This window comes from Phalacrocorax carbo, chromosome 2 (genome assembly GCF_963921805.1).
Source record: "Phalacrocorax carbo chromosome 2, bPhaCar2.1, whole genome shotgun sequence".
Classification (NCBI taxonomy): domain Eukaryota; kingdom Metazoa; phylum Chordata; class Aves; order Suliformes; family Phalacrocoracidae; genus Phalacrocorax; species Phalacrocorax carbo.
The window spans coordinates 26,856,707-26,874,221 of NC_087514.1; the positions used below are offsets into that span (position 1 = coordinate 26,856,707).

At 44.0% G+C, this 17,515-nt stretch overlaps 1 protein-coding gene across 2 annotated transcripts; it reads right to left on the minus strand.

Moving 5' to 3' along the window:
• Positions 1–532: 532 nt before the first annotated feature.
• On the minus strand, positions 533–8,302 carry PDP1 (pyruvate dehydrogenase phosphatase catalytic subunit 1). Of its 2 annotated transcripts, XM_064442409.1 has the most exons (3): positions 8,153–8,302; positions 7,702–7,736; positions 533–4,463 (listed from the first exon to the last, which is right to left on the minus strand). In XM_064442409.1, the coding sequence occupies exons 2-3, from the start codon at positions 7,730–7,732 to the stop codon at positions 2,812–2,814; spliced, it is 1,683 nt and encodes a 560-aa protein (XP_064298479.1). In that variant the 5' UTR covers positions 7,733–7,736; positions 8,153–8,302; the 3' UTR covers positions 533–2,811. The 2 variants fall into 2 exon arrangements, with proteins under 2 accessions (XP_064298479.1, XP_064298480.1); XM_064442410.1 differs by lacking the exon at positions 7,702–7,736.
• Between the last annotated feature and the right edge of the window lie 9,213 nt (positions 8,303–17,515).

The window sequence follows — 17,515 nt, forward strand, 5'->3', positions numbered from 1 at the left end:
ATATAAAGTAGAGGCATACTTTCTGCAATGCAACAAGTCTGGTAGACAATGCAAACAGAACATGTCTGCTGCACGTGGCATAGGATCTGTTCCTATTTAGTTTAGAATTAACTCATTCTTGTGCCACCTTAATCTGCATGCAAGTATTTTAGATTGCTTATGAAATGTTGTATTTTTCTATACAGGGTACAGTCCACAGCTTCATGATCTCAAATACTGCTGCTTTATCTGCAGCAGTACCCCTGAAAGTAATCACGAGATGATTGGAACTGCAGAGTGATACTGATGGAAAGATTTGAACTTTGCTGCCGGGGGGCGGCAGCACCAGCACGCCTGATGCAGGGGTTCAAGCCTCTCAGTGGTATTTAGGAGCTCTGTCCCAACTCTCAAATCTGCTTCCACTTCTACTTTGCTTGGCCATCTGCTCTATTCATAATAGGGACTACACAACAGAACACATTCTTGAAATACAAGTAATTCATATTCCTAGCAGAATAGCTCTCACACTCTATATCAATCCAATACACGTGGATTTCTGCATAATTGGTTGTTTTATTGGAATCTGTTAGAAGATGTTTGTTCAGATCACCCGTTCAGCAGGCAGTTACACTGTTTCTGTTCACTGCATACATACTGAGCAAGTCTCCAAGCAATACATAAATATTATTTTGTCTGACCCCATACATATTGATCTTTACTACAAAAAGCAGCTTTTCCTTAGTAAAAGTTGTATCCATGGGACCGATGTTGATTTCTTCTAGCTATGACTTGTACCAAATCCATATCAATAATCATAGGTTAAATACATCAATACATGTAACAGAGCTTTAACAGTAAAAAAGTAAGAAAGTTAAATACTGCAACAGCTTAGATACATACCACATTTGAATGACAGAACATAGTCTATTAACCTAGCTAATGGCACAGTCACCAAAACACAGTATACAGAAGCAATGTCAACAGCCAGTACTTGTCTAAGCATTTTGAAGTTCCCCTTTTCCCTTCAAATAAAGGGTTGTGCACATCTTGAATCTGAACTTAGATAACCTTAACCTTGGGTGAAGAAACAGACATACTAAAGTTGCAGGCCACTAAGTACACATAGCATTTGTGAGTTTGAAGAGCTGATGTTTACTATAGCACAGATTCATTGTTCAAACAGTAGCATTAACTGGCAGTATTTGTATTGAGTAGAAAATGCCACATTACTCAATTAACCATAATAAGCTAGGTTTTTGAAATGTTTATTTAATTAGCTATGATGAAGCCTAGGGAGGTATTTCAACTGAAATACCTCAGTAAAGTGAAATAAGCTGACCTATCATTGTTCTCTAGAACACAGGAATCAAGTTACATGTGCTCTCTCAGTCATCAAGGGCTGGTATTTCAGCCAGCATTTGAGTTTTTAACGTGAGGGTAGGTTAAAATAGATCTGTATACAATGCAACATACCTAAAATAGATGCAGTGACCACCAGTAAAGTAGTTGTCAGTGCCTACCTTTTAACAGTTATAGGCCCAACAACTTCAGGGACACAAGTTATAGCCAATCTTTTAAGTTCAAATTCAACCATTACAAGCCAGAAAGACCCATTTCAGAGACTGTTCTGTGATAGCATTCTGGACTGTAAGAACATGCATACACCAGCTATCCAGAAATACAGAGCTGCTAATGAAGAAGTTGCTAGAAAAATCCATTAAACATACACATGCATGCTAGTTTCCCAACTAAAACACTATTTACAAGCTGTACTTCAATTTTTTTCTAATTTGTAGTTTTTGACCTGACTTCTTACAAGGATGAGTTCAAGTGCAAGACATCCTCTATGTGACCATTTGAAACAGCCAGAGTGAAAGTGAGTGCAAATTACAAAGCCACAGAGCAGTTAGCAGTGATTTCCTGGTCTTTTCAACTGAAAATTTATTTACCAGATAAGTAACACCAGAGAGGGGTGGAGTCCATGAATGACATGGCCTTTAGGAAAGCCAACACAGTCTTGACCAACACCACTGACTTTTTGAAAGGTCTGAGTTTCTTCATCCTACAAACTGAAGCCCTCCACAAAGTTATCTGGTATCTTACTGCATGTCATGTTGTCACATATTATTATTGCCCTGCAAGTTGTGCAGCAACCTACATCCAATTAACTATTAATGCACAGGAAGTTTAGAAGTTACCATGCATAAGATACAATTAAGCTGGAACAGAACCTCGGGTACTGATTATGGCTTAGACCTGCCTTGAAAGTCAACACTTAGACAAATATCCTTAAGTGAATGACATTGTCCATATGAAAGAGAGACAACTTGGTTAAAGTGACCTGCTTAGAAGAAACAGTAGACAATATATTCACAAATAATCATATCTACTTTGCGAGAATTAGCCCTGTAAGAATTCAACAGCACTCCTTTTTAGTCATCCTTTAAGATAACGTGTAGGTATTTACAGATGTTGCTAAACAGGCATTGCTCTTGAACAGCCAGATCTTTGATAGTTAATTCTTTATCCTCCTTCCCTCCCTCATCTAACTCTGCCAAATTCAAGACATTGTTCTAGCAGCATTCATGAAATCAATAGTGCAAAGCTATTACAAAACCAAGTCGTGACATCCTCTTCAAGTTTGTATTAGGTCAATAGCACTTCCCATGTATTTAGAGCTCTGGGGGAAGGCAGGAACAATAGATAATGCTGAATCTAGCAAACAACCAATTCATTTGCTATGGGGGTTTTGTTGGATTTTTTTTTTCTTTTAAATTTGCTGCTCATACTGGCCATTGTTACAACTTTGGTAACTAGTTCACTACATTAAATTCATAGTTCCTCATTTTGACATGCACCTATAACATGTGAGTTGAACTGCACCACAATAATTGTAATGTCATCTCTATACATTCGAGCCAGCTCTTCTGGAAGACTAAGCATCTTGGACAGTCGCTCATGATCCACAGTGCCAAACTCATTGTTACCCACCGCATGACGTATCAGGTGAGTTGCTGCATTCTGGTCTTCAAATACTGAAGAGATTCTTGCTCTCCTTTCTGTTAGGAGACCATGCATCTGTCCCAAAGTTACCTTATAGCCACCAACAGCTATTGGCTGCTGATGGTGAACACCAGTGAGGTACTCCCCTACAATTCTAGCCACATCTTGCCTGTGCATCGTCTCCCACAGCCCATCTGTGGCCAAAACCAGGAACTTATCCTGCGGCCGTAGTCTGTGATGTATGACTTCTGGCTCAGCTGTGAGGTATGGGGGGGTGTGATAGTTTGGAGGAATAAACTTTGTATATTCATTGTCATTCAGTTGATCTGGGCCTGACTCTACTACTCTCTTCTGTAGTTCAATACTCCATTTAAACTTCACATCACCAAAAGCTCTGAAAGGCATCAGGAGACCTAAGAGACGATCTTGTTTCACGAGACTTTTCTCTTCAGACTTTGGATGCTCCGTTTTCACACGCTCCACTTCACGTTCATTTTGTGCATTGTGATCATATGACAGATTAACTGCAGACCAAGATCCATCTTCTTCCTGAACCCCGAGCATTGCCCTACTGTCACCTGTGTTTGCAACGTGCAAGTCAACACCATCCACATGGGCCACACAGGCAGTTGCACCAGAAAATGCTACTCGCAGTACCAGGTAGTTGAGAAAAGAATTTGGATCTCCTACTTGAGCTTCCAAAGAAATATCATTATCAAGCCTCTTAAAAGCATTAATTAAAGCTTCTTTCACATCAGTAGTCTCTCCACTGTTGAGATCAATGAGCTCCTGCCAGTAAGTTCTTAGACTATTGAAGTAAAGTTTGGAAGCTTCTTTGCTAAAATAATCGTTGGGATGCTTGTGCCATTGTAAAATGGGCAACAGAGCTCTGCCGCTTTCCACAGCATTTTCTATTTCAAGTAAGGTCTCATGAGGTAACAAGGAGACAGCAATATAGTAAAACAGTCTTTCACTGACAGCTTGAGCACAAGCACAACCTGCATGGCCATCAAACACACCCAGAAGCATTCCTCTTGTCTGTAAGCAAGTGGCAGCACTCCTCCGGTCTTCTATCGGAGCATTAGCAGGCAACTGGTTGCTATCAAAGCCAAGGACAGAACTTACATTTTTACCATCAAATTCTGGGACTTTGAAACTATATTCATTTGCCTTCAGAATGCTGTTGACCTGTGGAGGGGTGAGGTAAAATCTCTGTGGTGTGGAAGCATAATCCCTTGTGTGAATGAAGTGATTAAAGTTCTCCTTTGGCCTATAAAGTGCTGCAAATTTCTTCTGAGGTGCATATCTGAAGTGACCGTGAGCAAAATGAGATGATAAACAACACAGATGTTTGTGGTGGCAGTAACACACAGTACTGCATATTCTGCTAATCTCACAGTTACGAATCAATGGAAACAGATGAGCTGGTGCTGGCATGGCATCAGCCAACAATGGTAGCCTGGAGCTTCGGACTGGAATTGCTGAAAGACAAGATAACAACTATGCTTAGGGGAACAACTAACAGATTTTTTCCCTTAGAACTCTGTTAAGACATTTACAGATCCTAACAAAGTTGCTTATTATATGGAGTTCATAGCTTTATGGGTCTTGAGAAGGAAGAGGCATTAAGAGGTTCTTGTTTATAGACACTACATTGGCTATAACAAAAAAGCTATACCATACTGAAGACATTTTAGCTCTTACACCCACTCAGCTAGCAGGCAGGAAGTGAAAACATCATCCAAACAGACAATGCAGCTTCAAACAGGACTAAAAGACAACAGTTAGCATGGAGCACACTACAGTAATGCCACCTTCTGCAATGGAGATTTGTTTTCCTGCTGATTTCCCAGCTGACAGAGCCAGTTGTGGCACACAGCGAAGAAAACTGTCTTTCTATAAAGCTTAAGAAGAGATAAAGCATGTAACAGTAAGATTCAAAGAACAACTCTGAGATGACACACAACTGGGTTTAATATGAAGATTGTTTAGATGATAAAAGCAAACAGCAAGTCATAGAGCAGATATTCTTTAAGCAATCACAAGTCAGTAGCAGGTTTTGTTTCTTCTCCCCCCCTTTCACATGCAAAGCTTCCAACTTGGGTGAAACCATGGTGCACATCTACAAAATAGCCACAGCAGCCTATGCAGCAATTTTCTAGCTTATCATAAAAATACCAGAGGTTGAAAGCAAATGTATCTCTCCTACCAACAGCTCATCTACCCCAGTAAATTTTAGGCTTGTAAATTACTTTAAAAAGCTACCCAATTAAAAGAATACATGCAAGCTGTGTTTGCTTCTATGACTAGAGCAGAGCCCTGGACAATAGTCTAAAACTAGTTCAGTGTTAAGATAAACTATTAAGTTTTGTATCCAAGAAAAGTATTCTACTTTTTGCCACATGTAAAAAAAACTTTCCTTGTAATTTTCATTCCTCTGAAGAAACATTATTCTAACATACTCTTCCTTGTCTCCATTTACACACCCAATCACAACATTAGTGCAACTGCCTCAAACCCCTTTATCCACTATGCCTCAATACCAGGAAGTCTTTTACAATTTGTACTTCAGGAAGCAAGTGTTTTTCCATAGTGGGAAAAAAAACTTGAACTGTGGCCTTGTGTGAAGTGCACACAGTTAAGGGGAATTCAATTTTCTCTTCCCATCTTTTATGATCAAGTTTCATCATAAAAGCTCTGCCTAGAAAAGACCATTACAAATGATCTTATACAAAGCTTACTGTAGTCATAAGTACTAGTCTGTCAGCACCACCGTATCTCAGACTTAACTGTTCTACTGAAAAACTGAATACTGCTGTGTTGTGCAAGCTGCTTCAGTTACTGAATTAATTTTTTTTAGCCACGCAGGCATACCAGTATTTCAGATGAGACACAGCCCCTATAAAATATGCAGCAAGCCCCAATATTCAATCTGAAGGATCATGCAACATAGGAGGAATCATGTTCTGTGACCACTCTGTCCCATAACCTTTCCATAGATTCTGCCAGAGGACTCTGATCACCCGGATCAGCTGAGCTGTGTCTGCAAATATATGAAGCTTCACCTCATTCTCTGTGTTGCCAGAGAAGGAAGCAAGTCACATTCTTCCTTCCAAGCTTGCTTGTTCTCTGTAATAGAGGAATAGTCTCCATTCCTGCAAAGTCCTGAAAGCAAAGTAGAATTCATGTTTCTACCACTCCACTGGCTTCCTAGCATCACAGCTTCATTCCCCATGAATGACTGGCTGTCAGTCTTGGCTTACACTGACAAATTCTTCTCCATGACCTCCCCCAGGTCTCCCACTAGCAGTATAAAGACTGAACTGGCCAGTTTTCTGATGTTCAGCTACCAGGAAGAGCTCTGGTTATAGCCCTCTGGACCACAATCAGCTGTATAGGCACTCAGCAGCAGTGTATGGGCTTGAACTTCCAGATACATACTGAATTTATGTTAGTTATTTGCTTCCCAGGAAGTCTATTTCTCCAGCCCAAGCTTCACATGCCTATAGCATGACAGAAGTAAAATATACATTTGGAGTTACAGTTTAATCACTGCCATCTATTTAGAAGGGAGCTCTTTCGATAAAAATTCTGTATATTTCCAGACATAACATTTAAAAGAAAAAATTTTTCTTACAGAATGGGAACCTCAAGGTTCTACAGGTGTACCTAGTCTACAGCAGGTCCCGAGATCCAGCACTGCTCTCCCGTTAGACTCTGACTGAATGAAGTTCTGACTGCTAAGTATTTGTGTTCAGTGCCAAGCCATACGTGGTGCCACAAAAACTCTTCTGCCAGTTTTGCTGTTGATACATGATGAAGCAAAAAAAATACAAATGTGCTGCTATTACAGCAGCTCTGCAGTGCCACCAGAGGTTATTTTGCTGGTTTTTAATCAATAGTTTATTAAATATTACATGAAATCCAAGAGGAAGTAGTAAGAAGTTGGCCTCAAATTTTCCAGTTTGTATCATTTACAGCAGATCCATGTCAGCTTAAGATATCAGTCTGTTTCATACACCAGATTTAACAAATCCTAGCTAAGTAAATAAATTCTAAGCTTGCCAACCTGAAGTGAAACTATCCTAAGCCTGTCCCATTTATCCCCATAACATGGTTGCCCCAAATATAACAGACACTCCAGCTAGCCCTTAAATAATTACTTTAAGATCCCAAGTTTGTTACGGTTGATCAAGAGATGACAGAAGGAAAAAAGATTAAGTAAAAATTTTACAATCCAATCAAGATTTGTCAAGAGATTAAAATCGAGGCAGTATTAAATACCTCTCCAAGCCCAGAACAGGGCCCAAATGCTACTTTTCAGGCTACAAATGTAGCCTGGCCAATAACAAGTCAGATGGTCAATTTATGGGTTTTGTAGTACTACACTGATAACATGGAAAAAATATTACTCCTTCCTTTAATAAAGGCTTGTTATAACTGTATTATTAAGGCCAATTGATGCTGCACAGACAGGTTCCTCCAAAGCACCTGCCTCAACTGTGCCGAAAGACACCCGTGGCTTCAGGTAAAAACACTTACCCCAGGTGCCTTTCGGGCACTTGACAGACCCGCAGGAATTAGCCTGCTAGAGAGGATGGGGAGGAGGAGCGAGGAACGTCCAACGGGAGCAGAACCTTTCGCCCTTCCCTCCGTCCAGCCTGGCCGTCCCTTCCCCGGGTCCCAGCCGACCCGCCAGTACCGGTGCGAGATACCTACCGATCCGCCTGGGCCCGGGACACACACACATTCTCCTGCCACAACAAGAAGCCGCCAACATCCACAAAGCAGAAGCCGGGTGGGGGGTGGGGGGGAAAGGACGGGACGGGGGAGAAGCAAAGCAGAGAGTTTGTTAGAGAAGACGGAGAGTTCCGACACGGGGTGGGGGGGGGGGGAGGAGGAGACAGACACACACGCACGCAGCCCTCCGGCGGCCGCCCGGGGCCGCCGCCCGCCCGGCGATGGCAGCTCGGCAGCCAGCGCCCACGCCCGCCCCGCCGGCCCCCGAGCTCGCCCGCCTCCGGTCCCGCTCTCCCTTCCTGGGGAGGCGATGCGCCACTGCCGCGGTTAGGGCCCGCCCGCGGGCGCTGGACACCGCCCCGGCGGGGACCGCTACCCCCTCAGGCGGCCCCGATATGGCCGCACACGACCCTCTTCCCCGGGCACAGACCTGGCCCCTTCACGGACGGCTCAGCCCAGCCCCTCGGGCGGAGCAGGGAGGCGGCTGGAGGGACCAAGCGGGACCGAGACACTCACACGCTGACCGCTGCTACCGACCAGCCCCAACAACCGCCGCCTGGCGCCCAGAGCCACCCCGCCGCGACCCGCCTTATAAGGGCCCTGCGGCCCGCGGCGCGGCGCCCATTGGCTGCCGGGGAGGGCAAGGAGAGCACGTGACACGGAGGCGCGGCGACGGTTGAGGGAACCGGGGTGGGGGGGAAGGGGCCGTTGTGCGCGCGCGCGCGCGCGTGTGTGTGTGCATTGCGCAGGGGCGGGGGAGCGTGTAGGCGGCGGTCGTTTCCTCACCTCCATCTCCCCGCTCCATCTCTCCCCCGGTGAGGGTGAGGGGATACCCCGCTGCTCCTCCGTCCTCCCTCCTTCCACCGCTGCCCCTCCGTGAGGGAACCACCGGTGGGAGAGCGAGCGAGACCCCGCCGCGCTCCTCAGGGAGGGAGGGCGGGTGGTGAGAGGGGGTTGCGTGCCCGGCCGTCGCCGCCGCCGCCGCCGCCTCCTCCTCCTCCTCCTCCTCCTCACCTCGGGGACTGAGGCGGAGGCGAGGGCTGCCGTGCCTGCGGCTGGCAGCTCTTCCCGGAACGCTACGCGGATGTTACAGGTGATTGCCGGTGATCTGCAGATAAAAACCGTACTAGCGCCGTCCCCGGCCTCCTACTGACGCCTGGCACGAAGGCGAGGAACCGGAGAGAAGGCCGCGGTGGCTCGTCCCGTTGTCCTGCGAGCGCGGCCGTGGTACGCAGCCACCGTTACTGCAGCCTGGCCCGCACGCTCCTTTGCTCAGGAGCCTGAGTCGTTGAACTTCTGCTTGTTAAGGAGACTGAAAATGGGAAAATGTCTAAAAACTTATGTAGGGCCTATTGACTTTTACTCTGGATTAATTTTTAAGTGTGGGAAGTGTGGTGTTTTTTTCCCCTGAAATGTTCATGAAGCGCTTTTAGCAGTCGCAAAGCACGTTAACTCTGCAAGGGACCACTGAAGCCAGGACTGCAACATTTGGTTCTTCTGTCTTTCATTTGCTCCCTGGTGTTTTGTCTTCACCGGAATCACTCCAGGCAAAGCAGGCTGCCATGGAGTGCCCTGTGCTGCTGAGAAAGCCAAGCCACATTTGCTGCTGCCAACAGAGAATGGTTTGAGGGCAATGGCTACCCAGAAGGAACAGTCCTTCTCTAGAAGAGCAGCACCTGTCGTTCCTACCAGCGCAGCAGAAGCGGCAGCCTCCCCTCCTTCCTTTCTCCCCCCTCTGTTAGATTTGATCCTGTCCCTGTTCCACATTTCTAGGGCAACATCCTATTTTGCATACGCTTTTGAGATAACTTTAATCCAGCCTTATTCTTCCTGCAAATTTTTGAATACAGAAAATATATAAATCCAACAACGTTTTGATTTCCTCGATCATCTCCTTGTCTGTTCGCAGATGCCTGTGCTCTCATGCCTTTCTATTTTCAGGGTGGCTGGGATGCACACTTTGCTGTGTGTTGTTGGCAGCAGATGCTTGGCTAGCCTGTGGAGTGTTGCAATTAGCATTCCTTTAGCAGCTGTAACAAAGCATAGATTTTTACTATACTTGCATCTTTATCATGTTTACAGCTGTGCACTGAAACCAGTAGAGGAAACAAAGGAAAATCTGCCCTTAGTGCCCAGAAGACACACGAGGTCTACTTGGGATATAAGACAGTGGAAAGTACTCCCTGTGACCCTCCATGTGAAAACCAGCTAGAAAGATAAAATGATGTCATCCTTAATAACGTAAGTCTTCCACAGTAGTCGTTGAAAGCACAGAGTATTAAAGTTTTCATTTGTTGGTGTTCTGGGTGACTTTCATGACATTTATTTTTATCCAGAACAGTACACCATCATCTTCTCTTTGAGGCTTATTTTAGAATAAAATAAAAGCATCTGACAGATACCATTGTGCATTAAAGACTTCATTAAATGGCATGGAAGATGAATAATTGACATTCCTTTTTAACGGAAGCACATGGTTAGAAATGGGTTGGCAGAATGTGCTGTTAACAACCACCATTTACATAATTTTCTGTTTGCAGCAAGAGTGACTCTAAAGCACCGGAGTTTACAACTGTTCTTAAAGACTACATGAGATGGCCCAGTTAAGGCATCCCTGTACCCCATCAGAAAGTAAAAGGCTGTGGGAAGGCAGACAGGTGCCCGGCTGTGTTTGAGCTGTAGTTGTACGAGAACTATGAGTAGATACACAGAACTGGATTGGGATGAAGTTGCCACTGTTTGCCTCCTGTTTCTGATGGGAAATATGAGGTTTGTAGGGTGGATTCATGTGTGACTTCTGAAGAGAACGTTGCTGTCTAGAGTTGCCTGCTGAGAGAAAAAAAAAAATCCACCAAAAAAAATTAGCATTTAACACTTCTGGTCTTCAGAACATCTTGTGACCACTGGTTGGATTCCCCATAACACACTGTGAAATTGGAAGGTTAGTGTTACAGCTCCCTGTTTATTTATTTTATTCATCCCTTTTTCTTCCCAATTTAAGGTCAGGAGAAGAGCTGATTTTAGAGCCGGTGTTGGAAGCTGTGGCTCCCTGTCTCACAGTATCCTGTTGGTACCACATATCTCTCTGAACAAAAGACAGAATTTGAGTTTTCAAATACTGAATGAGAAGACAATTTGGCCTTAGCAGCCCCATATAAATCCCACAAAGGAAAGACAAAATACTAAAGCTTGGCTGACATTTTGGTCCTCAAGCTGATGCGAGTTGGCTGGTGTGCCAGCAGTTGGATGCTGCAATCTGACTGGAAAGTTAGGTTTTCCCTTTCTTCATCTTGCTGCTGCCCAGACCTTTTTGTGCACTTTGAGCAACAGATGATTTTAAAGAATAAAAATAATTTTAATGAATAAATACGTGTTCCATGTTTAACATTTTACATCAAGGATTGATGAAAAAGCAGTTAGTTGTAACTGTTTCAAGCTACGTGAGGTCTCAGTGTTTCCCTGGGTGGAAGGATTATCGTCCGAATGTAACAAAAGACATCAGTCCTTGTCTGCTGTGCCTGTTGCTGACAGTGGGTAATTCTGCATTGCAGAACCGGGAGGCAGCTATGCATTATCACTGCAGCCAAAGTGCTGCAGTTGTTACCCTAAAGCTTTCTACACACATTTCCAGAGAAGCTCCGTTACAGATGATCAAAATCCATTTTCATTTTAAATCAAATGTTTTTAATAACCTTCTAGGCTAAATAAGTTCTTGTGGCTGATGTATAAATATTTTATTGGTTCAGTTTTACTGAAAACCAGTTCAGGACCACAGGGTAATACTTCAGTCGATTGTATATCGCCTGACTGCTTAACATTTTTACGATATCTCTGCACACAGTCTTTCAGAAATGCCTTTTTGCTCCTGTGCCTGCTGAAAAGAGCACTCACTCATAAAACCTGCCTCAAAATTGTGTGCACGGATATAACACTTCCGGCTGGCATGCTGCCATACCAACCTGGAGCAGGAAAAAAAAAAAGGAAAGTCATACAAGTTTTGAAAGTAGAAAGAAAAGCCTAACAAAGGGGAACATAAGGGAGGAAAACGTGCCATGTACTGAATAAGCAGGAAAAATAGGACAAGGCTAAACTATCTTCTTTCCTTTCCTGAAGGCATTATAGAAGCAATGACAGCAATGTAAGTCCGCTGTTCCACAGAGCAGGAATTTATTTTTAGCAGAAATCAGTAGCATTACATGGCAAAAATAGATGTGTCAGCAGAGCTCAAAGCAGACGGAGTACCTGCAAACAGCAATGGCCTGTGATCTTCGATCTGCTTCAAAGGCGGGTTTTGGTTGTATGTTCATGTATCCTGCTGCCCTCCCAGGGAGCGTTTGCTGTGGTGGTGTGTTCATTCTCCTTTAGTACGGCTGGGTTCCTGGGTATGGTGAATGTTTCTGAAGATTTACAATGTGCCCTGCAAGAGGTGATGTTTTAAAAGCACCCCTTAAAAGTATCAACCTGAGAGTAAGGTGGCTGATCCACGACTTGTCTCTCCTCTTCCCTTTGTAAAAGGGAGGCCAATGGGGAATTGCAGAGACAACTGCTTTTGGTGGGTATTTTGCCGTCACTGTGGGACCCACCCAGAGACAGTTTGATTTATTTTGGCCCCCCCAGAGGTCCTTTCTATCTTCACTTTCAGTTCCTTTCTACAACAAACCACTGGGTCCGACTTAATTCGGTAGCCGGGATCCAGCTTTCAGGAATCACAGAGTAATTGAGGTCAGATGGGACCTCTGGAGGTCATCTAGCCCAACTCCCCACTCAAAGCAGGGCCAACTTCAAAGCTAGGTCAGGTTGTTCAGGGACTTGGCCAGTCCCGGTTTGGACGTCTCCGAGGACTGAAGTGCCCTAGCCTGCCTGGGCCCTGGTTCCAGTGCTTCGCCACTTTCGTTGTGATGACTTTTATCTTGTAGTTAATCAGAATTTTCCCTGCTCAGCTTGTATCTGTTGCCTCTTGCCCCTCAGGACTTCTTGGCACCATCCTGTTGTATTCTTCAAATCTCATTAGCAGAGAACTAAATGCATTTTTTGCATTTGGTAGTTGTGCACTAGCTTGCACCCTTCAGAGGGGTTGGCCTTTCAGGGTTTGGAATCTAGTTTGAGTAATACAGCATTCTGACAACCCAATGAAGTACAGGAAATTCTATAGTAAAATGTTATTGGAAAAAGACATTTTGGCAAGCTTCAAGAATGATACTTATGACATTATTAGTGTCTGCGCTCTGAGGAAGCAGTTTCAGGATATCAGGAGGTTGGCTCTAACAATTATCTTGGCTCTGAAGGGGCTGATCCATTTTCCAGCTGTGGTTCATCGTGTGCATTTTTCACATACATTTGTTACAGTCCTTTTAAAAAGTAGCCACATTTTCAGTTATGGTGGCTGCCATGCAAAAGATCCAGTAGGCTCCAGGGGAAGTAGTAGAGCTTAAAGCTGGGAGGGGAGAGGAGTCTGCCTGCATTTCTCCAGAAAAAGAATAGCTTACACTTCACAACAGACAAAATATTATTTACCTGATACTGCTGGAACAATGACATCCTGGTATATAGGAGGCTGAGGGGAGACCTTATCGCTCTCCACAACTCCCTGAAAGGAGGTTGTAGCCAAGTGGGTGTTGGTCTCTTCTCCCAAGTTACTAGCGATAGAACGAGAGGAAATGGCCTCAAGCTGCATCACGGGAGGTTTACATTGGATATTAGGAAAAATTTCTTTACTGAAAGAGTGGTCAGGCATTGGCACAGGCTGCCCAGAGAGGTGGTGGAGTCACCATGCCTAGAGGTGTTCAAAAACTGTGTAGATGCGGCACTTCAGGGCATGGCTTAGGAGGCCTGGTGGTGTTGGGTTGACGGTTGGACTTGATGATCTTAGAGGTATTTTCCAACCTTAATCATTCTATGATTCTATGATTCTATATGATACTTCTGAAACTAAAGGTTGTTCAGAGACTGGTAATTGGGTACAGACTTTTGTCTTTAGTTGAGATCACTGGAGTCAAGAGATGGAAAGCCAACGAGTGGTCTATAGAAACAGCTGACTGATTTGAGATCTTGCTAGGCAAATGTGAATGTTAAAGAATAATAATTTCTCCAGCAATGAGGAAGAGCAACCAATGCCAATGACTAGAAGTACTGGTGTTTTCTCCTTGGCATGAGGGCATACTTTGAAGAGGAAAGTAGTTATGGAAGATAAAATTAGAAATTTAGATTTAGAACCAAGAGCAGACTCTGAACCACTCTCTTACGTGTCTTGGGGCCTGGGGTTAGATCAGGTCCCATTTCCACTTGTAACAAGGAAGTTTAGAAAGAATACCAGACAAAAGTGACCTCCTTCTCACTCCTATTTACTTTCCTGTAGTTTACCCTTGCCTAAATGCTGGGAAAATAAGACCCAGCTGTATCCTTCAGGGTTTGAAATTTGTATTAAATGAAAAACTATAAGCATTTCATGTTTTTTGGGTTTTTTTTCCCTGTGGAAGAAAAGTGAGTTACATTACTGTTTTTCTTGGTTAATAAATAGGGTTATTATCGCAAGTCAACCCACCTGCATAAATATTTACTGCTTGCTTTATACTGTATATTTAGTTTATATTTTTAAACAACAAACCAAAAATGTATTTGTTCTATCCTTGTACCTTCAGTCTGGTTTGTCTGCCCCTCCCTAGAGAGTGTGCTTCTCAAAACAAGGAAACTACTTTCCCAGTGGCTTGGAAAGGGGTTAGCTTGGGTCTAGCCACAGACAAATAACTGAGAATGTAGTCTAACTAATATATAACTAATATAATTTTTTTAAGAGATCTGAAGTCTTAGGGCTAGATCCAGTAAATGATTCTGTTCTTTCAGGAAGGCGCCCTGTGCAGAAGGTTGTAGAGTCCCCGTTGCTGCATCTGAGCCAAGGAGTGGTGGATTCCTGTGCAAGTTGGGGACCAGTCTTCGCTGCAGGGTGAAGGTTTGCCCTCGCCTCAGCTGACCTACAGCCAGACAGTAACAGGACTTGCCTGGAAAAAACAGGCAGTGTGGACTGAAGGTGAAAATTGTATGAGTGTTTTCCAGTTAGAGGGACTAAGCTTTAGCCACTGGGCTATTACATTGTAAGAGAGGAACCAGCAGAAAGAGCAACGCTATGTCTTACAAGAGAAGCTGGAGCTTTGTTTATGGTGTTCAGGCACTGGGGGTAGACACGTCCCTCTGAGAGATTCTGTCGATCTCAGCAGAACAAAGCTGTGCTCCTGTGCTAGGCTTTTAATCAAGAGGAGGGTTCACTGTGACCATTTCCAGCAGGCCTGCTTTAGGGCTGCCCTTCTTATCCAGGGGAGGTTTTTAGAAGGTCATTTAGGGATCCCAACTCTAGTTTTGCCCTGGACTGGCACCTGGGTGCCTTCCTTGGCTCTGGATTCCAGCCCAGGGCAGGATCTAGCTTGCAAGTCCAAATAACCTGCATATTCAGTTGCACAGATCAGTGATGCCCTGGTGGCACAGGCCAGGGAGGTGGTGCAAGGTCACAGGTTTCCCCACACATGTGCTGTGCCTCTGATGAACCCCCAGAAAGATCTGGGAGTGTCAGGAAGATGTTCAGTAATGTAAGGTGACTGCTGCTCTGCTTGCCAGGAGCTCATGGCATACGTTTCCTGTGGATGATTTTGTGCTTGCAAGTTAGCAGAGCAGGCACCTTATTCTTTCCCCAGGGTCATGTTACTCAACATGTTTCAAATGTCCTGGATCACATCCAGATTACAAGCTAAGTGTTTTAAAGTAGTATTTTGAGAGAAAGGATTAGATCTTCCACCAGCATTGATACTAAACACTAGGGGTAAACACCAGCCACATCAGGCTGTTTCTTTAAAACTTCTTTGAACTTAGGGTGCATCTCTGCAGCCCACAGCTTTGTGTAACTGCAGAGGTTTGTTCAATTTGGCTGGATGTTATATAATCAGTCTTTTATTTTCATTTTGCGTGTGATGATGTTATGTAGGCTGCCTTCTTAAATTTCAGCAACCCTAAGGCAGCCTGAGTCATGTGCATGAGGCTCTTTTTTGCGCTGTTGTGTAAGGTAGTGAGTTGCAAAGGTCATGGGAATGAGTTATTTAAAAACTGAAACATGCTGGGCTCTATCCAGCTTAGAATAGATGAGCTCAGAAAGGCATTTACGTTTTAAATTACAGCTTTGGTTATCAAGGACTGGTTGACTTCAAATTGGTATTTCTGTTTCCTTAGCAAACTGCAGTAGCACACAATATTCCTGTTTCTTTCACGTGTTGCTGATATAATCACGCATTTACACATGAGACAATGAATAAAATATTTACTTTCGATCCTCAGAAAGCAACTGCATTCACAAATAGTGCCATCATAGGCACAGTCTTCCTACTCATTCGTTTTCAGTGCTCACAGCAATTATCTCCCTTACCGTTTGTTCTCAATGGAAAACATTAGATTCATGGTCAAAGTGCGTACTCGAGTGCTTTTTTCCACCCAGTGGACAGCTGGGTTGCAATGTATCACTACGCTCTTGTGTAATCTGGCTCAGTCATACCAGGTAAAAGGCACAAGAAGAGATAACTGTGCAGGGCCCTAGGGCAGGTCCGTGTGCTTCTATTCATTCTGTCACATGTCTGGTTTAAGCCATCCAGCTATATGTATCCTCGTTTGCAGGAAGCTCTTTTTTCATCTCCCCTCCCAGGCCCTCCAAGTCACTACCCATGCAAGAGTATTTCCAGCCATACTTTAAAGTGGAAGTGCTCTGAACTGCCCCAGGAGCACTTTAAACTCGGATCATTTCACAGAGCAGTTCAGGGCAGGGCTCCACAGACCGCTCAGCAGGCAGAGTAGTGGAAGTGAAGGGCATTGCAACAGGGCTGGGGGAGCAGGAGAGAATGAAGTCACACCCTGGGAGTGCTTTTTGCTCTCTCCATCAGCCTATGCATCTATCCCAACATCATTTTGGCCATTTGCAAAATCCCACATGTGCAGTTGTAATTTACTTCCATTTTCATGCAGCAAAATGTAATCAGCCTGTGATCACATCAACTCTTGTTGAAAATAGTAAGAGAAAGTTATGGGATGAGAAAAAAATACATTAAATTGGTTTGGCATAAGGAAGCAGTTAAATGACTCTGATTACTGAAATCCAAAACAGTACAATCCACCTCCCAAAACATTGCACCAGTATCACAAAATTAAGTAATAGTATGTCCCCTGCAGGCTGGTAATCCAGGGTATTGATAAATGATACAGACAGAAAGTGGCTAAGCCATGAGTTGTGGACTCACGCATGTGCACGTAAGGGAGGCAAAATACCCATAAAAAAATGAAGGGTAGAAATGCGAAGGGCACAGTAGCGTGAGTTCAGGGACATGACACTGAAAGGAAAGAGAACGCTGGGGCAAAGGGCTTCCTGGAAAAGGCTTGAATGTGAGCCCAGGTGGGCTCTTGCTGTTTGCCTGCCTGCTTTTTGCTGTGTTCAGAAAAACAAGAACTTTTTACATGTCTTTTTAAATAAAGGAATTGTATAAAGAATAATGCTTGAGTCTATTGTGGTATACCCGGTACCAGCATCATGACTAGAGGTGATTGCTAGGATCAAACAGGAATGGCTATTAAAGGAGGACTGGTATAAAGGAGTACAGGGGCTATGAAGCTCTAAGGGTATAAAGATGTTAGCAGAAAAAATTCCCAGTGATTTTCCTAGATTCAAGTCTTTCTGTTTTGTATTTGCATGTATCAGTGGGTAAAATATGTAAGATGCAAAGGTTTTTGTGTTTCTTGCATGTTAATAATGAAGGAATGCCTTACCCTG

Excerpts from the sequence above, each read along its gene's own strand:
- PDP1 (XM_064442409.1), bottom strand. The coding sequence starts at position 7,732 with ATGTGTGTGTGTCCCGGGCCCAGGCGGATCG. Across the intron at positions 4,464-7,701 it reads TCCCGGGCCCAGGCGGATCG|CAATTCCAGTCCGAAGCTCC; the intron begins GTAGGTATCTCG and ends CTTGTCTTTCAG.